The sequence below is a fragment of the Lemur catta genome, chromosome 1, assembly GCF_020740605.2.
Source record: "Lemur catta isolate mLemCat1 chromosome 1, mLemCat1.pri, whole genome shotgun sequence".
NCBI classification, from domain to species: domain Eukaryota; kingdom Metazoa; phylum Chordata; class Mammalia; order Primates; family Lemuridae; genus Lemur; species Lemur catta.
Window position 1 is genome coordinate 13,719,092 of NC_059128.1, and position 26,029 is coordinate 13,745,120.

Genomic DNA, 26,029 nt, shown 5'->3' on the forward strand with positions numbered 1-26,029 from the left:
ACCATTTGTTTTTGGGGTTTTGTTTTTGTTTGTTTTGTCACCCTGGGTAGAGTGCAGTGGCATCATCATAGCTCACAGCAATCTCAAACTCCTGGGCTCAAGTGACCCTCCTGCCTCAGCCTCCTCAGTAGGTGGGACTACAGGCATGCGCCACTATGCCTGGCTAATTTTTCTATGTTTAGTAGAGATGGGGTCTTGCTCTTGCTCAGGCTGGTCTCGAACTCCTGACCTCAAATGATCCTTCCACCTCAGCCTCCCAGAGTGCTAGGATGTGTGAGTCACCACATCCAGCTGACCATTTGTTTTTTTAATCTAGGACCAAATAAGGTTCCGTACATTGTAATCGATTGATACATCCTTTTTAAGTCTCTTCTAATCTATAGGTTCTCCTTCAGTATTTATCTCTCTGCCTCTTTTTTTCTTGCTGTGGCTGCTGCTACTATTGACATTCTTATTGTTAGAGAAGAGATTAGGTTGTTTGCTTACAAACAGAGACTCACTTTGATTCCCCTCCTCTCCACCCTCCCAAATCTCTTACCCTAAAAGTTCAGTGGCTGCACCATCCTCGGACACAGCCAAAATCTGAAGGCTCCCAGGCAGGGCGTAGGCTTAACACAAGCTTAGTTTAAAAAAACAAAAGCTATGTTGAAACCCTTCCTAGAAGAATCTTGAAAGGCTGAGAGAAAACCACAGGTGCCGGCATGGTGGCAGTTGGCACTGGTAGATTTTTCCTTCTCTATCTTCCAGTATGCTTTGTTTGGTTTTGCTTGTATGATACTTGCTGTAATTTTTTTTCCTATTGAAAGATGAAATGAGGCTTTCATGGTAAGGGAACCAACTTGGCTGCAGTCAGGAAGTAACCCGATCCACCAGCTTGCCGGGCTAGCCAGCCGCCCTCTCCAGATGTTTTTGTCCTTGCTGCGGCCCCAGCAGGAGGGAAACTTCCTCTGTCCATGCCATCACCTTTTGTCAATTTTGCCTTTCCAGCCTGTCTGGGTCTGTTCATCATATTTTCTGGTGATTGTCAAACCCTCTTCGTTCTTCCGAAAACAAGTATGCCCCAGATAAAAACTGAAAAGCTTTGTCTGGCTTAGCATTTATAGTTCTGGAATGAAGACATAGCATCAGCAAGAGGAAATCAGATTTGGCCTGAACTCTCCCCCTTTAAAAGCGTATTTCCCTGACCACGCTCTTGCCCTCAGCACTCAGGCCTCCTGTGTTCCACATAACACTTGCTTAGCATTTGTGCCTGTGTTCTAGACTGAGTGGCTTATAAACAAGAAATTTGTTTCTCCCAGTTCTGGAGGCTAGGAAGCCCAAGTTCAAGGCACTGTCAGATTCTGTGTCTGGTGAGGGTCCACTTTCTGGTTCATAGATGACACCTTCTCATTGTGTCCTCATCTGGTGGAAGGGGCAAGGAACTCTCTGGGGCCTCTTTTATAAGGGCACTAATCCCATTCATGAGGGCTCCACCCTCATGACCTTATCACCTCCCCAAAGGCCCCACCTCTTGATACCTTCATGTTGGTAATTAAGTCTCAACACATAAATGTTGGAGTACACAAACATTCAGACCATAGCAGACGTATGCCGTGTGGCTGGAAAGTAAGGAGCTCAACTTTTTTTTTCAAATCAAACATATCCAAAAAAGAAGGGTCCTTCAAAGTAGACTCCTTAGACACAAAATACTTATTCCAGGGATACAGCCATTTCCCAAAACCATTCTGGCAGCATATTTGAGGTTTGTCTTCAGAATCCATTTCCCATTCACCCACCGGAAGGTCAGCTCATTGCTTATGGTTAGACTGTATTTTAAACCCAAACTTAATCATTCCCAACTCGCTTGTCAGTTGCGTCTGAGAGGGCAGGGGTCTTCCACCCTTAGAGGTAGAACAGTATTTTCCTTCAGGATTGGGGCAGGGTGGGTACTTTCTCATTTCTCTCCCAGGAGTACAACGTTGTGCTTAAATGTTGTGGGTGACAAACTTACTCTTTTTATGTCCATGATACCTTTCCTTATAGTCTTAATCTTGAATATATATGTCCATGTTTAACTCTATCTAAAATGAAATATTCCTTATCTGTTTAATGATATTTTTGGTTCTCAACGATGGATGGTGCCAGTGTGCCCTATATTAATTGAGTATGCACTCTTCAGTGAAAGCGGAGTTGATGACGATTATATTATCATAGCCTCCTCATTGTACCTACTTCTCGGCAGCCCCTGAGAGATGCAGGACTTCCTGGGAACCTGCTCTGCTTTAGGTTCAAGGCACATGTTAGGTGAAGGTTCCATGTAAGATAAAGGAAAATGCAAGTGCTTTGTTTTGATTTTTCAACTGATATATTTCACAGTGAAGATTGTTTCTGAATAAACACATTTCAGAGAACTATACAAAAGTTAAAAAAAAAAAATCAAGCTGTGGATTTGCTTTTACATATATTTTTTTCTAATCTGTTTTTTGGGAGAAAGATTAGACTAGAAAGAGGAAAAGGCTAAGCATTAAAACCAGGGCCCAGACAGAGTGTAGTGACCAGCACGGAGCCCTGCAGGTAGGATCAGCAGCCTGAATTCGCTTTGGAAGGGTAGCTGAGGAGATGGGCCCAGAAGTATCCACCTTCATTCCGCCATGAAGAACACTCCACTGTCATCCCAAGATCCAGGCAGATCTTTAGTTTGGTGTCTAAGGACTGAGCCAGGAATAAGAGTCCCCCAGTCTTTTATGGGAAATGTGTTTTCATCTCCTTTGGTTCCTCTTTGTATCTGAAGCTCAGGTCTCCAAGGGAGAAAGAAAGAGATCGTGTCTGTGGGTGGTTGTAGGGGCGGTGTGTGTGTGTGTTTAGGGGAGGGGGCCAGGTTATATCTATGCTTCCATCTGATCTTTTGATAAGATTCCCCACAAAGGATTTAAGTAACCAAATTTTAATAGTTAATTCATTTCTCCTGTGACCTTGTGACTTTTAATCCAGGAGCAAGGTGACCTAAGAACACCGACATTTGCTTTCTTAGGGCTAAAAACATGCAGGAGTCCTTGTCCTGTTGGTACACTCCCATCAGCTTCCCATCCTTGGGGTGCTCTGGATGGGTAACCCACCAAACTGGCTAGAGGAAAACCATAGAGGATTATGAGCCTTAGGTTAAAATAAGGAGTTCCAGGATCCAAAGAAATGAGTAACATTTTCAGACTCTCCCTTGTCCTCCACCAACTGTCCACCTGGCCTAGGCCTAGCCCAGCAGCCCATCGGCCTGCCCTATGCACGTACTGTGACATGAACTCCGTGCCACACACGTCAGTCCTTCCTGATACTCACTCTGACCCCTCTGCACGTGACATCGGTAGGGCAGCCTGGTCGGGCACTGGTTCTTCCACCCTCGATCCTCACCTCCCATCCCCAGAGGATGGTGTGTGCACCTGGGAGACCTGGCTGGGGGGCCTCCCTCAGGTGCTTCAGACGTAGGGCTTGGTGCTCTGTATGGGACAGAAAAGAGATTTGGACCTTGGTGCATATCTAGGGCCTCTCTCCAGAGAACACCCTACACTTCGATTTGGAAGTCAGTTGCAGCAAAGTGAGGGGGTTCTGCAGTGTGTGCATGAACTGTTCTCAAAGCCTGTGGTATGGGCACAAAGAGTCAAGGTGGGACACCTCATGTCCCTCTGAAGTCCCTTCCCCTGGGCACCTCACCTGGCTGTAAATCTCTGCTGGCTGCATTCTCTGGCCTCACCCTCCTGGGGCACCCCTTTCTGGGGATGCTGTAAGTGGTGAGCTGTAAAGAGGTGAATTATTTTATTTTCAATGTGTTCTCCTCACTCCGACCTACATCCTCTGGCTGCAGACAGGTTCTCAGAGGACCCTCTGGCCCGTCTTGAAGTGAAAAAGGGAAATGTTGGCGTCACTGTGGTTGTAGAGAGTAACCATCGTCCCAGAGCCACAGCCTCTCACAGCTGCAGAACTAACATGATGTTCAAGGTTTGGGCTCCAGAGTTCTGTGGTTCCCCCTTCCAGATGTGCGAGAAGCAGCTTTCTAGTAAAGAAGGCGAAAGGCAAAACCTTTTTCAAGGAAGAGATCATCTCAACGGCGTAGTTGTCTATGGCATGGTGCGTTGCGTGGCCCAGTGTGTGATTCACTATAGCAGACGTCTGTGCAGGAAGAGCAGGGCGAGGTTTTGTTCTAACGTATATCTCTATAGTGACTGTCAACTGTCAGATATGGGAAAATCGTACCTGGTCCATGGTCTCTTTTGAAATTCTTGTGAGTCAGCATAAGACGTCCATCCCCAGACAAAGTGAGCCTGTGCAGAGCAATCCCCTCCCGGTCGTCACTGCTGGAACATTAGGGAGGAGAGCCGGGCAAGCCGTCAATTCGTGCCTCGAAGCCCTCGTGTCAGGGTTGTGAGTGATATTTGCTCTCACTAACACACCTGCCAGTGTCACTCTGCGATGGCATCTTTGCCCCTGGAAGAGTCTTCACACGTCTACCTAGTTGAAGACGGAGCTAATGAAGATGCCATGCAAATGAAAATATTCAATTGTCAGCACCGACTGTGCTAGAGTGCCTGCTGGGGGCCGGGCCACCACGGGCACCCCTGGAGCCGTGGGAGAGTTGGTGCAGGAGTTGTCAGCAGTCCAGAGCCCTGTACTAGAGGAGGAAGTGGCTTTGGGGTGGGGACTGGGCAGGGGCCCATCTTCCAGTAAGTGAGGAGAAGTGCTGGTTGGGGAAAACGGTCGCTAGGGAAGATGACCTTACAGCGCAGAGAGGGGGAAACAGACCGAAGGCAGACACACTGCTACTCTCTTGGCTCTCCCTGCCCTGTATTTGCCCAGGCGCCCTGGGGGCCTCCTGCTTCCACCTCTGGCTTCTGGACGTGGCACATCATGTTTCTCCCTGGGCACCAGTGTAGCCAGGCTCTGAGGTTCTCAGGGCTCTCATGGGAGTCCCCATTCCCCTTCCTGCCCCATGGAAGCCCTCTTGAACCCCAGCCCGGTTTCTGTCCCCTCCTGGGTGGTGAGCTCTGGCTGCATCACTGGTTGAAGAAGCCAGGAGCAAGCAAGGAGTGTTCAAAGCAAAGGACTCCAGAGTCTAGAGGGCTTCAGCATTTATCCCTGTCTCTCCTGCATCCCGCCCAGGGTCAGAATCCCATCCGCAACATCCCCGATGTCCCCTTGCTCATGGCTCTCAGTTACAGCATCCCCAGAGAGGGGCGACCCAGCAGGCGGAAATCAGAGGATGCAGTAAGTAGAGATTATAGCCAGATGAGATTCAAAGCAGAATATACAGTTTCTCAGTTGCGTACAAGAAGTTAAAAATTTTTTAAAAACAAACAAAAAAGCAAACCAAAAAACCCAGAACCCACCCCAGACAATCACAATACAGTTTAACAAACCAAACAGAACCCAACAAAAATAATGGCCCCGTCCTATGACCCATGTGACAGAAGGCCTAACTCGTTCTGGGTCACCTGTCACCTTTGCTGTGGGCATCAAGTTCTAGAATTTTAGATTCTTCCATACTCTGTTTTAGCTTACTTGGGTCCTTTCAGGTTGCTCAGGCGACTGCTAGAGAGATTTCCGTCAACTGGTCAAAGACACTAAAGAGCTAAATGTTCACCAGTGGGAAGATTGAGAGCGCCAGATGAAAGAGGTGTGTGGGGTGACAGTGTCTTGGCAAAGGGCTGGAGGCGACGTGTTCACTTGCTTTGGAAACACAGATTGGGAAGTGTGACGGCAACGTGACGCAGACCTGTCTGCTGAGGCGAAGAGGACATTGGAACTAAGGGACTCAGAAGACATCAAAGCTAAAGCGTTTCTTGTTACCCAGAGAAAACAGATATCTGCAAGCCCGTCTGCCTGGGGAGCATCGACCTGCTCCTTTTATGTCTCAAGCAGAGAAGCAGCAGGGACGTTGACCGGCTGGGAGGGGCTAGAGCCCCTGAGCAAGCTTCCAGCCCAGCCACCCTTGTGCTGCGCCAGAGATGGGGCGTCTGGGACCCGGAGAGATGGCAGCCCTCAGCCTTGCACTCCCCACCCGGGACATACTCTGAGCTCTGTGCTCATCTCCCGGAGCCTTTTCCTGGAGTCCCCTTCCCTGTGAAATGGAATTAGGGGTAATAGATGGGCAGGTGACGCAAGTTAGAAAGATGCCCCGGACTGGGGAGCTAATGCGGATAAATGTCTCCCTGATTTACAGAATTGGTTGTGACACTGCTCCTGACAGCCAGTTCTTCACTTAGAGTTCACCAGTCACGATTTTTACACTGAGACAGACTTAGAAGATGTGTGACTGGGAGCCTAATGACACCCACAAGTGCGCATGCAATCGTCTGTCTTTGCCCCACACCCCCAGTTTAGATTGTCTTTTGTTCCAACAAACAACTGTTAGTTTCGGCTTGCTTTATTGTTGGTTTTAACTGGCCTCATTTGTTTAGAGCAGCAAGGGTTTGGGGTGTTCTTCAGCTCATTTGTTTGGTGGGGGAGAAGAAAGGTCACTGTTGGTGTTCTCTGTCCCCCTGTCTCCAACTCCCAGCATAGAGTTGATGTGTCAAGTCACGACTTGGCGTCCCACTGTGTGTGAGGTTTTTATTCCCTAAAGTCCTGCCAGTCGAGACGCTTGTCCACTGGGCTCAGTGGCGTCACTTTCTCCCCGGTCTCACTGTGCTGAGAACCCCTCAGATGTTTGCAGTTCACGTCCACAGAGAATCCCATCTCCTGTTTCCCGCCTCACCCCTGCTGCTCCTCACTTCTGGCAACTTCTTTCTCAATAACCTTCAGCCAAAAGGGAGGTGGAAGAAATATCCATGACGAATGATGTCAGGAGAGCTGACGGCACCCCCCGTCCCGCTGCCTTCAAGATCAGAGGCGGCCGTTTTAGATATCTCGGCTGATCGCAACAGAACCCAAAGGGCAGGACTCGTACTTCTGCAGTTTCAGAGCAACAAACGTAGATACCCGATCTCTCTCAACCTACGCCTAGGGATCGTGCAAAAAAGGAGAAAAAGAAGATGTCAGCCACACAGGGAATTTTGTATCTATTTGTTTACTTTTGAAGTGTTCTGTTTGAGATGATTTGCTTTTCTTGACCGTAGCGCACGTGTGTGTAAGCTTAGTATGGGGTTTCTCAGCCTTAGCACCGTTCATTCACCTTTTGGCCTGATGGCTCTTTGAGGTGGGGCTGTCCTCACAGAGGTTGCTGAGCAGCATCCCAGCCGCTGCCCACGAGATGACAGTGGGACCCTCCTGCCCCACCCAGTCATGCCAATCAAACCTGTTCCTAGGCATTGCCATATGTCCGGGAGGGAAAGGAGTACAGAACTGCCCCAGTTGAGAATCCTGGCATGGTATGTGGGGTGGGCATAAATGCAACCACGCAGATCTGCTCAGAACTCCCCCAGGAGACGGGCAGCTTTCTGTTTATTTGTTTACTGCCTGTTTTCACCTGTATCTTATCCCCTTAGTCCTAAAAGTTACCTGAGTACTGTCTTCCTTCTGTATCCACAAGGGCTGGTGCCAGGAGCCCCTAAGATACCAAAATCCATGGATGCTCAGTCCCTTAAATAAAATGGTGTAGCATTTGCATATCCTTCTGTATAAAGTACTTTAAATCACCTCTAGGTTACTTATAATACCTAAGGCAATGTAAATGCTATGTACATATTGTTTAAGGAATAATGACAAGAAAAAGTAGTACAGCAGATACAAGCATTGTAGACCTAACTATGTAGTATACACTCCAGCAACAACATAACATTTTCTGGAAATTTTTTTCCTAATATTTTGGATCCACAGTTGGCAGAATCCGAGAATGTAGAAGCTGTGGATATGCAGGGCCGACTGTATTTTTTTTTTTCTCCATTTTTAGGATTAACCAAATACTTTCAGATGTGTCACTTTCCCATAGAGTTACAGAAATTGGATAAAAATATTTCTAAGCAAAGAGATCTAGTACAGTTATAGAAGATAAAGAATTTCTGGGGAGCACTAGTCTTTCTCGATGGGCTTCTTTGGATGGCATTCGCAGACCCTTGGTTTACCATACCCGAGTGGATCTTCACCTTGCCTACACTTCAGAACCCCCAATGAGGTTTTACAGAACCCGTCGGACGTTTGGTTTCCGGGTGTTCCTGTGGGCTTCCACCGCACATCTGGAGGCTCGAGCCCTGGTGGTCATCAGACACTTCTCCCCCCAGCTGGGTGCTGAGCCTCAGACAGCTGGATTCACCCAAGCAGCAGACTGGACAAGCCTTCCATCCTCTCGTTCAGTAACTGCCTCGCAGGCCCTGTGTTCCAGGCACTGTTCTAGGTGCTGGGGACACGGCAGTGAGCACAGCAAGCAAGGAGGTGCCCTCGTGGCAAGACTCACTTTCCAGTGGAGAATGTGAGAGAGAAATGAGCACTTAGTGCATGTATCTGACTGAGCATGTGCCTGTGTTGCTTATACCTGATCATTTCTGTCCACATGGTGTCGTCCATTATTTGGTAGTTTTTGCTTGGTTCTTGAATCTCTTTTATTCAGTTACAGAGGTTTCATCATCCCGTAAACCATTTTAGGTGTGAGGGGGAGCAGAGAGAGATGGAGACACACATTAGTCCTGTGGAAAATTAAACGATTTCTAATAAGGTAATGGTTGTAATTCTCAGGCTTTCCGTATGGGAAAAGTTTCATTGTTGTCATTTTGTTAGGTCATCACTGCAGGGATGCCAAAGGTGGCACTCACATTTTTGCAGCAGGTCTGTGGCAGTGAGGATTGTACCAGGGGCTTCCTGTTGGCCTTCGTTTTCTTCGTTTGTTAAAACAGATGGCCTCTGCAAGTCACTTCCCTCTGGCACCAAATCCCAGAGGAAGGGGAGCAAACATAGACAGCAGCCATACCAGGAACCCACAAAATACACATACCAGGCTGCATGGATTGCTCTGACGTGGACCTGGCAGGTCAGGACAGGTCTCAGCCCTCCAGGGCCAATACTAAGAGTGTCCGCTGCCCTCAAAGGATTTGGAACAGATGCCCCATTTGGCAGGTGCTCCTTGGAGTCCATGGTCCTGGCAGCCATGAGTCAGAAAAGGAGAAAGAAGTCAAGGGACATTAGAGGCAGAACTAGGAACTGTGGGGAAAGGGATGAAAAGCCAAACTGGCTCCTCCCAAGTCTGCAGCCGCCACCACCTACCATTTTAAAATGAGCGAACTCAGGCCCAGCAAATTGAAAGCAAAGTCGCATGTTAATTAGCACAGGCCCAGGACCTAAACCCAGGAATCCTCACGCCTGGTCTAGTGCTTTTCTCCTCTAATCCACAGGAGAAAATCCTCCTCCACCCATGTCCAAAAGGAACCATCTGTACATTTTGGAAAAATGAGGCTCGATATTTTTCTTAATCCAAACAGCTGGACCATTGATTCTGGAAGCTTGGTTACCTATTTCTCTCACTGTAGCATAATAAAGTTGTGTGTGTACATTCAAGGGAAGAGGATTTGAAAACGTCTTTAAGATGTGTGACCGTTTTTCAGTCTTGTACTCCAGAGAAGAGGCAATGTGATAAGACAACTGCATTAAAGATGAAAATTGAAATGGGCTGCTGGGAACCAGTCCAGAGAAGTAATGTTTGTTACTGAAGCATGAGCAAAGGAAGATATTTTTTTTAATATGGGATTTGAGATTGGCTCAGTTTTAATGATGGTCATAGCTCTATTAAGCACCATGACAGCCTGCTTGGTGTTACACTGAATTAACCAGTAGTAAGTGATTTCAGTTCCTGTATTGGGACACAAAATAAGTTACCTTTGGGAGGACCCTCCCCATCTAAAAATCAAAAAGGTGGTGCTGCCTTATCTGCTGCATCCTCTGGCTCTTGCCCAGTGGATCTTCATTCCTCAGAAGAGTTCCTGGCCCTCTGCTTCTTATGTGGAAAAGACAGTCCATCACTCCCCTCCTGAGATCCTGTCCCAGGCCCTTTATCTTCAGTATCAGCTGTGCCTCCAAAGCAGACCCATCTATCTCCTAGCTCTGAAACACCCACCCAGTCCTCTAAAATGCCTCCAGCCCCAAAGCTCCAAAACAAGTATCCTTGATTAAAAATATCCTACCACAAAAGGGTGCTTCCATCAGAAAGTCTCTCTGCTGCCTAAAGCATTAAATCACCACTAGTCCCTCCTGACTGAAGAGAATTTCAGGTTTTCTAGGGAGACCCAGAGTGTGCTCATGCAACATAGCATCTTACCCAAAGTGAAAAGTGGGGGTGAACCCCAGAGAGAGTAAGAGCTGGGAGCAGGCATGGGAGGGAGAGAATGGGGCTGTCCTGGGCCCTCATCCGGAGGCGAGGAGTCGGGGTACAGAAGGGAGGGGTATCTGGATGAGGGCAGGAAGCTCTGTGTCCTCGGAGGCAGTATCTGTGGGGAGGAGCAGTGTGTCTGGCACAAGTTACATAATCAGCCCAAACGCTTTCTTTCTGCCTTCTGGTAGAAAGTGGAATGCATGTACAAATGATGTGGTCTGTTTTTATACCCCAAAAATTCATGATAGAAAAAACTTTAGATAATGTATACTAATGTGAAAGGTTGCCAAGATAGGCTACTAAGAGAAAATTTTTTTAAAAAGTTGTAGAAAGCTATTGTCCACACATACTCATTTTTTAAAAATAGATACCTGTACATGAGTAAATATATGTGTTGGTATTTCAATGAATATATATAAGTGCTTATTTTGACAATTTCTAGACATATACAAGAAAATATGAGTCTGGGTGTGGATCTGTGGGGAAGGCGTTTATTTCTTAAATTATATCCACCTAATGTATTTTTTTATAGTGAGGACACATTACTTTCATGATTTTTAAAAAGGGGGAAAAACTTAGGCATTTTAATAATAGATAAGAATAGCATCTTAAGTATAAGTGCAGCATCTCTTTGGAGACGAGAGATGGGAGGTTATTGGCTCTGAAGACTGAAGCACACACAGGGTGTCAGAGTGTGACAAGCAGGACATTTCTCCATGGAAACATGCCTGACTAAGGCTTCTCTTGGGCTACCTGGTGTTCACACCAGGAGCCAGCGAGGGTCCTACTGGTATTGATCTCTACAATTCTAGGAGATCTATGTCTAAACAGCTTACTGGATGAGGAAAGAGGTCTGGTTAGTTACTTCCATTTTCATTTACCTATAAATCTGGGTATTGAACTTGGAAAATATTACAGTACACTAATAAATGAAAACTAAAAACAATGTCACTTAGGAGAAAATCTTTGCAACTTTGGGAAAGGCTGAGATTTCTTAGGACACAAAAGACACTCAGCTATACAAGAACAAATTGGTAAATTGGACCTCATAAAAATTAAAGGCTTCTACTTATTCAAAGTGACTGTTAAGAAACCGAATAGGTAAACCCTGGACTAAGAAAAAATACATCTTACACAGGACTTATATTCAGAATATTTAAAGAAAACTTGGAACTGAATTAATAGAAAGTTGAACCACCCAATTAAAAAATGGGCAAAACAGGAGTTTGAGGTTGCAGTAAGTAATGATGGTACCACTGTACACTGGCCTGGGCAGCAGAGCAAGACCCTTGTTCCCTCCACAAGAAAAAAAAAATGGACAAAAGACTTTAACAGACTTTTCACATAAGATATGCAAATGACCATTAAGCACATGAAAAGATGCTCACATTATTTGTCCTTAGAGAAACAGAAATGAAAACTACAATGAATATCACTACACATCCATTACATGGCTAAAATTTTAAAAGATTAATGATTTCAAGTGTTGGCAAAAATACAAAGCAACTGAAACTCTCATACGTGGTACACCCTCTTTGGGAAACAGTTTAGCAATTCACTATAAAGTTAAACATGTATTTATCAGCAATTACCCAAGAGAATTGAAAACATATGTTCCCAAGACTGGTACAAAAGTTCAAGCAGCTTTTTTATAATATCCAAAACTGGAAGCAATCCAAATGCCCATCTGCAGGTGAATGGATAAACAGATTGTGGTATATCCATTCAGTGGACTACTATGCAATAATAGCTCTGAGGAATGAACTACTGATACTACATCATGCATGAATAACAAAGCAAATCAGTGGTTGCCAAGCCCGGGGTGGGGGTTAGGGGTGTGTCTGCAAAGGGACTTGTGGAAACTTTGGGCTGACACAAGTCTGTGTCTTGGTTGTGCTGTTTATCTTGATTTTGGTAGTGGTAACACTGCTGTAAAATTTGCCAGAACTCATCAAGTTCTACACTTGAAACAGGCACATTTTATTGTATGTAAATCGTCCCTCAATAAAGTATATTTTTAAAAGGATGGCGCTCACTAACCCCATGGGGAAGGACTGGCGCTATAGTGTGCCAGTGTGCACAAACACGTAATGACATTTTACATTTTCTCCCGCCGTTTGCAGTTCTTGTGTTTGCCAGTTCGCTTGCCAAGATGTCAAGAAGGGAGAATCCCAAGCCTTGCTCTCTGCTCCATTCTGCCCACAGCCCTACTTATTCAGAAACTGATGCCTTCGGAGTGGAGAGCAGGGCTGCAGGAATGCATTCTGAACGAGATCATGAGAAGGCTGGATGTTGCGCCTGCCCAAAATGCCTGGAGACCAGCCTGAGCTCCGTGATAGCATCAGAATTTTTATCCGTGGAGGCAGCAGGCAGGGCAGATCTGGTTAGAAGGAAAGACTGGTGGATTTGTCCTTCAGCATCTTTGTTTTGTTTCACAGTTTATGTGTTTATTTGGCTTGGGTGGGGGTGAAGTTCGTGGTTGGATGTTCTGTGGATCCAAAGCATTCCCCCCGACTGCATTTTGGGGCTGTCCCACTTAGGTTCTCCTAGATTTTTGAGCGTTGATGGTACACTCTTCCTTTAAGGTTCTCTTTCTCGTCCTTCTTTTTTCTTTCTTTCATTATATCTTCTTTTTATCTGTGGCCCTCTACACCTTCCTCCTGAGGTTGTTCCTCCTGAGAATATGGAACTACTTTTTTAAAATTTTCTGGCAAAATAACTAGGAAAAGACTCCTGACTTCTCACCTGTGTTTCCTCTTGTCCTGGCCCCAGCAAACCTCTGGGTATGAGTCACCTGGAGAAGTGGGGACCATCTAGCCAGGCCAACCACCTGTAGTGCTCACAGTCTCAGAGCTGGCAAAGAATCTTTGCTTGGTGAGAAGAAATAGTGTGTTTTCTTGGTTGCTCCCTGAGCAAGGAAAAGGCTCTTTGCAAAAGGAGGAGTAGGAAGGAAAGGCTCAGAGGCCCCGACAGCACTTCTGGGGAACTGCTGACCCTCGTGGTTTGTGCGGTGCCAGCAACAATGCTGGGACTGAGAGTCCCTGCTTCCTGGCAACGGCCCCTGTGGGGAGAACAAGGGGTGGGGGGAACCCCAGAAGCAGTGAGGAAAACTTCAAGTTTTTCAGTTAATCATTCAACTAATATATACTAATACACCAGTGGGGAATGATGACTGTTGTAGGAATATCACCCCAGGAGTTGCCAACTAAGTTAATTTACCTGTTTCTCAGACATGTACTTATTAAAATAAACTTTTACTCCATTGTCGAGTGTAAATAACAGGCCTCCTGCAGGCAACATAGAAAAAACAACCTGCAGAGTCAAGTTCTTTTACTTTTTTCCTTTTCGAGACCTTGTCTTCTGGAACCAGCGTCATCCGTATTATTAATCGCTTGTGGGCCTTTATACTGCATCACATTACTCCCTTGGAATTAAACTGCACATATAAAGTATGAAAAATGTACTTTTTTAAACAGTAAAGAAGTAATTTTCTAGCATAATACCCAAAATAAAGTGCCATGGAGCCATTAGTAGTAAATTGAATTTTTTGGTATGTAATTTGTACAAAAACTGACAAGTGTGAGCCCCCCTCCCCCATCATTAGTCACTGGGTTTAGCGGACACAGAGGCAGTAGTCTGCAAGGGGAGGCATTTTGATGTCGACTTCAATTGCACACTTCATTTATTTGGACAGGGCACAGGCGGCAGCTTCTGTCACAAGGCATCACCGCACTATTAGTGAATTTCGCCCCAGGGCAGCTGGGACGCTGGCTGGGGCAGATGTTCTTTTCAGCCTATTCAGTGACCATTCTTGGGGGTTGTTTACCGTTGCCATGGTGACCTTCATTTCCATAGCAGCAGCGCTGCTGTTTCTCAGAGGAAAATGAATTTAGTTATAAAGGGATAATATTTTTCTCTGTCTCTATATAACCTGCCATCTGTCAACTGGTGGATCAGTAAGGATTCAGAAACCTATTAAGAATTACAGCAATGAAGTGATGAGTATTTATTTCCCGCCCATATTAAAAACAATAATAGATATGGAAGCAGACATTGTGCCCCCAGCATCAGAACTTTAGTTTTTTTTCTTTATATTTTAAGTGCTTGTTTGAAAAAAAAAAAAACAAAAGAAACACCTTCATCACCGCCACCACCGCTGTTACAAGTGCAGAACCTCATAAGACACAGTTTACATTCTGCCGACAAATGGAAATGACCAAATGTCTTGTTTGTATCTCACTAGATGCAGGTGTATTTAGTGCGTTCTCTTCTTGACACTGTGAGCTTTCCCCAGTTCATTAAAGATTCCTGTGGTTGAAGTTCCTATTGTCACTGACTCTTCTGCTCCTCACCCCAGGGTAAAAGCTGTAGGGGTGCAGAGATCAGCAACTTATCAGCAACATACAGTGCAAATTATGAAATTAACAAAACGAGAAGAGACCGTGCTTGTCTGATGAACAACTCACTAACTTGCCCCTCAGATCTCCTTCTAGAATGCTGTTTCTTCCTCTCAAATCCAAATCAGAAGAAAGTCACCTTTGGGATAGCTCATCTGGTTCCTGGATTTTTTTTTTCTCTATTGCTTCATAAACTATAACTTACAGGGGGAAAAACACACACACACACACACCAGCCCCGTTGTAAATAATGTTATTTATTGGTTGATTTTTCCAGATCCTGACATTGATGCTGCCAGTGCCATGATGCTTTTGAATACTCCCCCTGAGATACAAGCAGGTTGTGAGTAGATATTTCTATAGCCTACAGCACCATAGTTTGTGAACTTAACCTTCTCATTTATATACCAGGTCATAGGAAGAACTAATGCTCAAGTAGAACTTCCCTTCTAGAATCACTTTAAAAACTACACAAGTGCATGATTACATGCATATGCATATCGACACGCATTCATGCATATGTATGAATGAATGCATAGGTGTGTTTCCAAGATGAGAAAGTTCTAATACCATTTCAGGGCTTAAGAGTTGGGGGAAGGGAGGCAGGCCCTATAATGAGTCCCAGCGGAGAGACCTCCTTTTCTCTTGCAGGAATTGTTCCTGTGAGTTCGTAGTTTCTGCTAGAAGAGGCTATGTGGGGCCAGCTTAACTGTAATGGGGCTGAGCAGTATCCGTTTTTAGAAATTTTTTCCCTTCTGGGACCTCATTAATACCAGGCTGCCATTTTGGAAGAGAAGTCTAGGGAGGAAGGCCTGCCAGCACCTGCAATGGCCTTGAGATAAAACCATGGTACCCCGTGTCTTCTCCACCCGGCCCCCCAGGCTGCCATAGATAGGGGGCAGAGCGGGGCTCCCACCCTCACCTTCTGTTGGCCAGTGGACAATGTCAAGTTTGAGACAGCTCTTTTCTGTACTTGGACTTCTTCTATCCACCATCTGATGTTTTTCCTCACGTCTGGAGCTAGCCTACTGTGGTTTTAGAAATGTCTGCTTCCCCAAGGATGAGAAATGACCTTAAACAGAGGTACCTGTCCCTTCCTCCTTGAGATTAGTGCCTGTGCCCACATCCCACACCCCTCCAGGACCCTGTTGAGCAGACAGAGAGTGAGTCTACCCGGGTCTTCTCAGCTTGCTGTCAGGACATTGCTGCGTTAACAGCCTCTTATTGAGGAAACACACTGGTCTGGAGATGGTGACATGAAGTGGCACATGCCACCATGCCACCACCACTAGGGGCTGGGCCTTCAGCTCGTTTGGGGATCTGGCTCTCTGAGGGCTGTGTAGACTCCTAAGTGCTGGGAATTCCTCGCTTTTGGAGATGATCATATTTTCCGCAGGAAAGCATCCATGCTCAGACACACAACAGGTGTCTTTTGTCAGTAATGGACTGGCGTGGAGGTCCACACTATCCTTCATTCCCCGACCCCTGCTTGTCCCAGCCTTCCTGACAGCTTTAGGAAGTTTGACTCCATCCTTTCTTATTTGTTCCTTTTTTAAAAGACCCAAGAGATGCAGCCGAATGCTCTCAGGGAGATTTATTCCTCTGCCTGGAGCTGCCATTACCTGCTCCCAACAGTACAGAATCCTCATCCTCTCTCTTCGCTACACTGAGATTGCCAGCACTCGCAATGTTAGGCTGCCCACACCGCTGCCAGGCAGACACCACTGCTACGCAAATGGGTAACTGGTGCAGTTCTGCAACCAGCAGTTAACCTGGAATGTGGTTTTTAAATGATGTTTGAAGTTTCAGAGAAATATATACATATTTTTTTAAAAACCTCCATTCCTAGATGGTATGGCAGGAAATGTGCAGACCAGATTGTAATCAATTTACAAGGGTTTCTAATATAAGTTGCATAGCTCATCATGGTGGAAGGAGACTGATTTCATCAGAGCCATGTAAGATTGGCACACCTTCCTTTGCACTGTACACGGTGATCATTAGTTTAAAAAAAAATACTTCTGATGAACTGGTTACTGGGTTTCAGAGGGAAAATGGAGTTTATAGAAAAGGCAAGGAGATTGATTGATCATTGAGAGATCCTTAGCATCTTCCATAAAAGTCCATTATTACTGGATTCTTGACTGCAGGTAGAAAAGAAAAAGGGTCACTCCTGGTTAGTTGCCCAGTTAGTTTTTAATGCTCTCGTGGCTAAATGAACTTCTCCCCTCTCTATCACTATAACACTCAAACTGTAAATAATTCTTTTTCCAAGGTATCCATAGCCCTTTTTATATTGAAATGCTGAATTTGAGTTTTAAGAATTCAGTGTTCATGTTTTGAAGCCATAGGATGACTTTTAGAAGTCTATTACTACTGTGTGAGAAACTCAGCCACAGCTGAGTTTGAAGGCCCCAGGCCAAGAGGGGGCCCCAAGGCCCTGGAAGGAAAGAACCAGGGTGCCTACAAAAGTCACAGAAGGAGACGCTCATTGGCAGGAGCAGCAGAGAAATAAATGCAAGGACTGGGCAGAGGGTAGGGACACCAGGTTTGTATTCACTTTCCCGTTTGACCCCCACCCCTTGTATTAGTACAATTCCCTGGAGGTCAAGTGCAAGCACAGTCAATGAGCAGGTCGTAAAGCCCCTCAGGGTTGGAGCGTAGGAAGGGCATGAAGATGCATCAAATGTCTGCTCTGTGCACCTGGAAGCCAGGTGGCCCATCCTCCCAATAAGCAGCCAGAGGTATGTATCTCCAGCACGGGCCGCAGCTTTCCGCTAGCTCTTCCTTGCCCCCTCCCGCCCCCCACACACGCCTTTATTTTCATCTTACATCACATAATGTTTCTTGCCTTGGGAGTTGAGGCGATGTTTTGCCTTCTTAAGGGAGAAGCATTACAAACATGGAGTGATTAAGCCACCATCCCCCGCCCTGCCAGCGTTCCCCAAGGCCTGGAAGAAGAGTGAGACATGATTCTGGGGCAAAAAATGGTTAAAGGCCACAGCTAGCCGGCCTCCGTGATGGTGTGTGGGTGGCCTGCAGAGTGCTATCTGCGTGCACGTGTGCAGTGTGGTTCTATTCGGGCCTTCTCCTATTCAGGGGTCCTGCCACTGCCCACGAGTGGGGAGCGTGGCTTCCGAGAGCACAGGCTTCCTGTCTGCGCAGGGCCTGCCTGTGTTTCCCTCGGGCTGGTGCCGTGGCCGGGCTCTGTCTATAGAGCTTCCTCGTGCAGTGCTATTCATAGCCTCTGTTTTCACCTCCTGGGGTGCCTGGTGCCCTGCTTGCACGGGGGCTGCCACCCTAGTGTCTCTGCCGATGTTCGCTTTCAGCAGTTATGGGCTGGCCTGGATGGCTTGAAAGGCTTTTCCTTTGTCATCGCCCTTCGTGGCCACTCCACTTCAGGTCACCAGATGGCAGCCACTTAGATCTTTTCCTCTCCTCCTTCCCTTGCTCAGCATCTGTGGAGCTAGCTCAGGGCTGGCAGGCTGGCCGCCGTCCAGGGTCTGAGGCTGAGCAGGCCACACGGAGAACACTGCTCAGAAGCTGGTGAGAACCCCAGTGGGCGCCAGCCTCTCTGTCTCCCGGGGGGTCCTCGTTGCCCCAGGGGAGCCCAGCACACCCTGTCTTCCTTGGGCTGGAGTCTCCACGGAGCCCTCCACGTCTCACTTCAGTCCGATGCTTCCCCTTCAAGGAGGCAGCAGTGTGCACCTAATAAATACTTCAGGCTGCAACATTTTGTACCCCTGGCAGCACCTGCAGTGCATGTGACGTTAGCCTCTTCAGACTTTGCCAGCTTGGGGAAGAGTCTGCAAGGAGAACCATCGGGTGTCACGCGCTCTCTGGGATGCTAGTTCCAGAACAGTCAGCTCAGGGCATGGCTGCCTCGTTACCTCCTGACCTTGGGAGTACGCTTCTAGTCAAACCCATCCACCTCCCCTTCCCTCCCCCAGAAAGTGGCTGCATAGACTAATTCCAGCTTCTACTATCTCCTTAAGTACCTGCTTTGTAGTTCCCCTTTGACAAGCCCCGTGAGTCATCTTTAACCCCAATGGAGGAATTGTTAGGAAGTCAGGAGAAGCCAGATCACCATTACTCATCTTCAAAGGCTTATATAACCCCTGGTTGGAAGGTTCCCAGAGAGGAACTGTAGATAATAAACAGAACAACAAAATGGAACAAGGGGAGGCCGGGTAGGGGGAGGCGTTTCTCCCCTGCCTGGAGCTGGGGTGTATGACAGACACACCGGGCACAGTAGAAGAAAGGCCACCAGGAAGTAGGCCGTGTCCTCCCAGGCCGGCCCCCTCGGCAGCATGCTTCCAAGTGGGCAGGTGGAAAGGCCGCCTTTAGGAAAGGGAAGGATTATCGGAATCACCTGCTGCTCGGCTTATGGCCTGGGAGAGAGTTAGCCAGGGCCGGCCTCCAACAGCAGCGGTAGGGGCTCAGAGGTTAATTTTAGACATTGTGAAAAATCAAGGAAGCTAAGCATGAGGAGGGAGGCAGGGGGAGGGCTGAGGGACAGTGCAGCGTGGAGGAGAATTTGTCTTAAACCTGAGACTTTATTTTTTAACGGTTCTCAGGATTACCTATCACACTCAGATCGCAGCATCTACAGTGACCGGTGCGGCTTGATTTGGCTCTTGTTTTACGTGTGAGGGTTGCTTTCTTGCTAGTTGAAATCCGAAAGTTTGGAGTCACTCTCTACCTTGAGAGAGCGCGGTTGATCAGCAAGTGTTGGGAACTCTGGCGCGGATGTCCCTGGCACCTTATCCCAGCAACCTGAGAGCCTCAGACATGGGTCTTCTCTTCCCGATATTCAACTGGCCTAACAAACAGTTAGACCTGTGCCTTTTCTAGTGACAGCCACAAATCTGAGCGGGAGGTTGATCTCAAATGTCCAGTTTCTTATGTCTGTTACTGGCTGGGCCCAGGTGCATTTCAGTACATCGGGTAGGGTGGATTGGCTGTAAACGTGGTGGTCTCTAAGTGTCTCAGCAGGCTTTGAGGGAAAGAGCAAAAGGAAGGGGACGAGTCAATGTGCCCATAGAGAAAGGGCTGAAGAATGCGCTAGCGTCCTGCCGAGCCCCATCATCTCAAAAGTCATGAACTGTGGACCTGGGGATGCCTTTCTCAGACAGAGCCATTTTAGACTGGCCGTGACTTGTTTTTCGGAGGCCACATTCCTGACACTTGGGGATGGAGACAGAAAGGAGAAAAGATGGGGGTACAGTGAAGTGTCACAGCTGGCTTCTGGCAGCCGGTGAGCAAATATGAACACATCCACCATCTCAACACAGAGAGTATTGCCAGTGATGAGGACTGAGAAATGCCAGGGTTGGCAGAGGCAGCGTTTAGTTGCAGCTCATTTGAGAACAGGCTGCAGGATTCAGGGGAAGAGCCGAGCTTCCGTGCCAGAAGTCTTGTGAGGTTCAGGAAATAGCTCAGGGAAAGCCTGTTAATGCTGCAGGATAGCTGTGTCCGTGAGATTCTCTTTGAAGTGACTGTGGTTCATTAACCAGGAAGATCCTTTCACAGGTAAGTGCAGAGTTAGGGATAACTACGTGAAGCCTGATAGGCTGGAGGAATTTCCCCATGTCCTGACCCCACAAAGCCCGGTGCCTTGTAGATAATTGACAAGGGGGTGCTGGGGAGGTGATACGGGGATGCTGGAAGAAGTGTGGCGATGACCCTGACAGTGATGATGGTGACGAGCCTACATAATGGGCCAGACACTGAGCCAAGCAGTGTACATAGCTTATCTTATGTAATCCTCGCAACAATCCTACGAGGCTTGCGTATGCCTGCCTTACCCTGAGGAAACAGGTGCAGAAAGGTGAAGGTGCGAGGCCAAAGCCACAGAGCGAGCGATGGGGCAGGACTGGACTGAGGCCATGTTGCTTAGAGCTCACACTCTGATCCACCGTGTACACTTCCTCCCTCAGGTCCCTTAAGACAAGGAGCATCTAGAGAATGTGGTCTCTGGGGGGTCCTTGGGGGGAACTGGCTTCCTTTCCGAGTTTCCCTTTCTGCTGGTCTTGCCCCTGGTGCTCCAAGGTCCTGGGCATTTGGGCAGAGGACTCTGCCATGGGACTCTGTCCTCAGGGCTGCTTTTCTTCCTTGGTGGCAAACGACGCAGTGGCTGTGGCAGAGTTAGGAAGAATGCATGCTCTCTGGCTTCCATTCGCTGTCCTCCTGCACCAGGGCTCCCAAGTCTTTATCCAATTTTAGGTGTTTTGGGTGTTTTCGCCACAGGGATGACTCTGATATGATACACACAAGGGAGTAGAAGCGCCACAAGAGCAACTCTGTCACCGGAAAGATGGCTGAGTTCTCTGTCCTGGTCTGGGTTTCGTCTCATTCTGTTCTTGCAGGTTTTCAGCCCACCTGAAGTAGAGAAAGCACAGGCCGCCTCAGGGTCACTGTTTGGATGTTGATCAGTGATGACAATGATATTGATAACTCACATGCATTTTCTAAATACCAGTGTCTTATCTATTGCAGTTAAGCCTCCAAATACCCTACGAGGTAAATGTCATTTTTGTCCCCCGTTTTTGCTCAGGGGGACACTATCAGTGATTGACAGAGATAGGACGCAGACCCAGGTTGGTCTGACACCAGACTCTGGCTCCCAGCTGCTGCAGGACAGGGCAGTTCCCTGCTTAAAACCCCTTAATGGTTTTTCCAATACTGATGGGATAAATTCCAAATGCATCTTATTCCATCTGGGATCATATGCAGTAGCAAAATAACTGTAGTTCCTTGTGCACACTGTGCTTTTCTTTTTCTTTTATTTTTTCTTCCAGGTCTTTGTATGTGCTATTCCCCTGCCTCTGAATTCCAACTTAGATGGCTCTTCCCATCGGAAGCCTTCCCAGGCAGCCCTCAGTTTGGGTCAGGTGTCCCCATCCTTTCTGCCTGTAGCCCCGTCCTAGCATTTACCGTGGTCTAGTTTTGTAGCCTCCTTCATTCTCTAGCTCTCCCACTTAACTGTAGTTATCTTATATCCCCATCACCTAAGCCACAGTTATCTTATAGCCCCATCACCTAATCCATAGGCAAGGATTAAAAGTTTTAATTAATTGATATAACCTGTATATGAGACTGTAATAATTTTTACAAGTATTAGAGCTGTGATGCAGTTTTTAAATATTGACATTATTTATCAGTGTTGTTCATTACATCAGATTTATTTGCTGTTGTCCATGAGATCCCTGTGGCAGATATATTAGATCAGAATTAAACTGAACCTGTAGCTCTCTGACCATTCCTAAGAGAATACCATGCAGCAAAATTATTGAAACCCTCTCTCCCACGATCCTCAAAACAGACAAACAAAAAGCCCGTCTTCTTAGGCAACATACATAAATATAATAGACTGAAGCACCTATCTATAAACTCCAGAGTTCTGCTGGTCTTTTGCATATGTCTGTTTTTGAGAATTATTGGTATTTGATATTTTTCCTCCTCTGTTTTCTTCTAGAAGTTTTACAAATCTTAGTTCTTACCTTTAGGTCTATGATCCATTTCTAATTAATTTTCATATAGGGTGTGAGGTAAGGGTCAAGATTCATTTTTTTTCCAAATGGATCTCCGGTTGTTCTAACACTCCCCTTTCCCCCATCGCATTGTCTTGGTACCTTTGTCAAAAATCAGTTGACTACGGATGTGCAGGTCTATTTCTGGATTCTGTCTTGCTCCATCATTCTGTGTCTGTACTTATGCCAATGCCGCATAGTCTTGGTTCCTGTAACTTTATAGGAAGTCTTGAAATCAGATAATATAAATTTTAGACATTCTTCCTTATAGAGAACTCATCAACTGAGCAAGATATGATAGTTAGCTGTATACCATATTATAACAGTTCCATGTTTTTAAGGTATTTGGTAAGTTTTCTGCCTCAGGTAATCTGATCTAAAATCAGCCTGGGTAAGCAAGATGGTTCCACCTACTCTCATAATTAATTACAGGAAGAGACTGGGGAGATTGTGAAACTATAGACTGTACCAGTAGTACTGACTTAGGCAAAAGTTTCAATTTTATCTCGCGTCTCACCTTTTGTAAGACCTAGTCACGAGGGCCTTACACAAATCCAAAAGAGAAATGGCAAAATTATTAGCAGGAGGAACAGAATGCCCAAGGAATCCATAGTCTATAAAATTATCCCGTATTCAAAAGAAGACATTCACCCTGCATGAAGGACCTTTGATTAAAGGGTTGAAAACATGTTCTTAGAGACCTGAAAATTATGTACGTAAAAAGTATGTGTAGGCTGGGTGTGGTGGTTCACACCTGTGATCCCAGCACTCTGGGAGGCCAAGGCAAGAGGATCGTTTTAGCTCAGGAGTTCGAGACCAGCCTGAGCAAGAGTGAGACCCTGTCTCTACTAAAAATAGAAAAAATTAACTGGTCATGGTGGTACATACCTATAATCCCAGCCACTCAGAGGCTGAGGCAGGAGGATCACTTGAGCCCGGGAGTTTGAGGTTGCTGTGAGCTAGGCTGACACCACGGCACTCTAGCCTGGGCAACAGAGTGAGACACTCTCTCAAAAAAAAAAAGTATGTGTAGGCAATATGTTTTGTAAGCAGTATTTATTCTGTACAAATAATATTGGCTTTAGAATTAGAAACTCAATATCCAGAGTGGTTTTCATTTTCGAATGAATAATTTTCTAGAGCTTTTCCAGTGGTCATGGTTTGAAAAAGCACGGTTTATCCACCTTGCCTTTGTATGAGACTGTGCAGGGGCTACACGGGCTCAGGGCTCAGGGGAGTGTTAGAACCGAGGCAGCATAAGGGGGTCTTGGAAGAACACTCTTCAGAGAAGGCAGCAGAGATTCGGACTTGCACAAAGTCACACCAGAAGAACTAAGATTAAAACCTACCAGTGTTCTCACTTTGTGATGCTCGCCTGGCCCCATAGACACATAGAGGGGTGTTGGTAGGTGCAGCAAGAGACAGAATATTAGTTTGAACCAGATGAAATTGCTGTTCAGGAGATCAAAAAAGGTCGACTATCAGAGTTTCCCTGTGGTTCTCCTGTTATGTAAATCCTCAAGCAAAGTCAGGTTGGTGTCAAGCTACTTGGAGTTTGCATGGAAAACGAACAGCATCTTATGGTCACTGGCAAGAAGTTGGGTTAGGGCTACTCCAGGGATGAGTGTGCTTCGGAGAAGGTGGGATGAAGAAAGACCTCCTGGGAGACTTGCTTGGGGGAACTTTGGGGAAGGAGGCATTTGCAAGAGTCTGAGCAGTGTCACTCCCAGTGACGCTGAGGAGGGGGCGTTTCCCCAGGTGACAAAGATCATTGTGAGGGTGAACTGTGTTGTGAGTGCTGAGGCTGCCAAGTAACTTGTAAGATAGACTTTCTCTTATTTTTGACTATATTTTTCCCTTGTGGTGAATGAAGGACAGGTAGAAAGATGTTCTCAGCTTCTGACCGTGGCCAGAGAAGCATGGGGAAGTGCTTTTGGTTGGTCACCTGCTGTCTGTCTTACGGTGTCACGGTTTTTGAGGTGTCATTAGGGTCTGACCGAAGGTAAAAGGGTATATTTAATAAATGCAAGAAGATAATATTTGAAGCCCACTTTTTAAAACTTGCCTTTTTTTTTTTAAACCTAGGCATCAATAATTTGGTCGTAAGCTATTGGTCTGACTTTGCTGACCGAATTATCCTTCCGGCTATCTGTCTTGTTCTCTTGGCATCTTTTTCTGTTACTCTCTCCATGTGTGTGTGTGTGTGTGTGTGTGTGTGTGTGTGTGTGTGTGAGAGAGAGAGAGAGAGAGAGAGAGAGAGAGAGAGAGAGAGAGAGAGAGAGAGAACATGTTTTTCTTTCTTTCTCTGCTGTGTGTGTGTCCCCTTCTCTCTCCCCTTTCTCTCTCTGGTATATCCAAAATTTCAGACTTTGAACAGAGATGTGTGCACTTGAATTCACATATGGTGTCTTTTTCCTTTTTGCCTTTCCAGTTCCTCCAGGAGTGATACAGAACGGAGCGCGGGTTCTGAGCCGAGGCCTGTTTCCTGGCGTGCGGCCCCTGCCCATCACGCCCATCGGGATGACGGCCGCCATGAGGTAAGGGAGCCGCGGGCCGGCAGCATCTGTCGGCGGTGGGGGGGGGCGCCCTTCCAGGGACGGAGAGGACCAAGCTCAAGCTAGTTAGTGGTCTGGGTGTTCAAAAATGCTAAAGTAACCCCAGAACCCCCAGTGCAAATGCCAGCTTCTTCTAGGGCCACCAAGTTATCCTGGTCTCTTTGCAGATGAGGGGACGGGGACAAGTTAAAGTAAGTTTTTCTTCCAAGAAGGCAGGGTAACGTGGGTAGAAGGAAACGGCAGGCCGGTTGTTAGTTAGATGCCAAGCTAACGGGTCTAGCTCTAGACCCAGCCTGTTACGTCCCCATCCTGTGTCCTTGGGCTGGTGCCTGACCTCTCTGGAGCTCAGCTCTCTCATCCGTGAAACCCCTGTGCCTCCTAGGAGGGGCTGCAGTGAAATCAAGTGCAAAATCACGTGCGGAGCGTGCTTTGGTAAGTGGTCTATAAATAGCAGGTGGCATCGTTCCCCTGCTTCCGAGAATCAGGCCGGTTGCCAAACCACATGAACTCATCCTTGGGACATTTCTTTCCTCCATGCTCATCTCCGCTGCCAGCCCCAGACCCGGGTCCACTGCTAGCTTGGACCCTCACGTGCACTATCACTGGAGCCTCCTCCCATTTGCCGGCTGCTCCTGCTGCCCTCGCTTGCCCCATCCATCCGCCACCGCCAGGCCAGCTTCCCAAAACGTGCCTCTCCAGCCATCTGCAAAACTGCCTGCTGTGACTCCTACTGCATCACCCTGACATTCCCCCGATCTTCCCTTCTCCTCGAGCCAAGTTTGCTCCCCAATTCATACGTGCATACGAATGTGTACTCGTACAGTTTCCTGTGTGTCGATTTCCCTCTGCCTTCACATGCAAGGCGGCAGGGCCCTGAAGACCCATCACAAAGATGAGTCCTTCCCAGCGCTTTTCTGAATGTGGCCTCTGAGCTAGCGTCAGACGCATTTCTCTTTGCTGTGAACTCATCAGCCCTACGCTTCACTTGTGGCCCTTTGATGTGTGGCCCTGGATGGTAGCAGTTTCCCTGCATGTCCCTGTCTGTCCTCAGTGGTCTGCTTACTGAGGATGGGGGCTGATGCCTCATCAGTCATCGTGCAGTCCCAGGCCTGGGCTAGTCATGTAGGAAGGAGCTGAGCTGCTTCCCTTCCCAGCAATACCCCCTTCCTGTCTTCTGCGTGTCTGGATCGAGTCTGAACCTGAAGGCCGTTTTGCTGTCATAGTGTTTCATGCCCCGAAGGAAGCCATCCCCGGAAGTCTGTGTAGCCGGGCCTGAGGGAGCTG

General features: G+C 47.0%; 1 protein-coding gene across 4 annotated transcripts in view; it reads left to right on the forward strand.

The window, feature by feature from the left end:
* FOXN3 (forkhead box N3) overlaps positions 1 to 26,029 on the forward strand; it is a 363,642-nt gene that overhangs the window by 315,870 nt on the left and 21,743 nt on the right. For all 4 annotated transcript variants that reach the window (XM_045562186.1, XM_045562179.1, XM_045562196.1 and 1 more), the window contains 2 exons: positions 14,936 to 15,001; positions 24,622 to 24,727. In XM_045562186.1, coding sequence (XP_045418142.1) covers positions 14,936 to 15,001; positions 24,622 to 24,727 — 172 coding nt within the window. The remainder of the gene's footprint in view (positions 1 to 14,935; positions 15,002 to 24,621; positions 24,728 to 26,029) is intronic.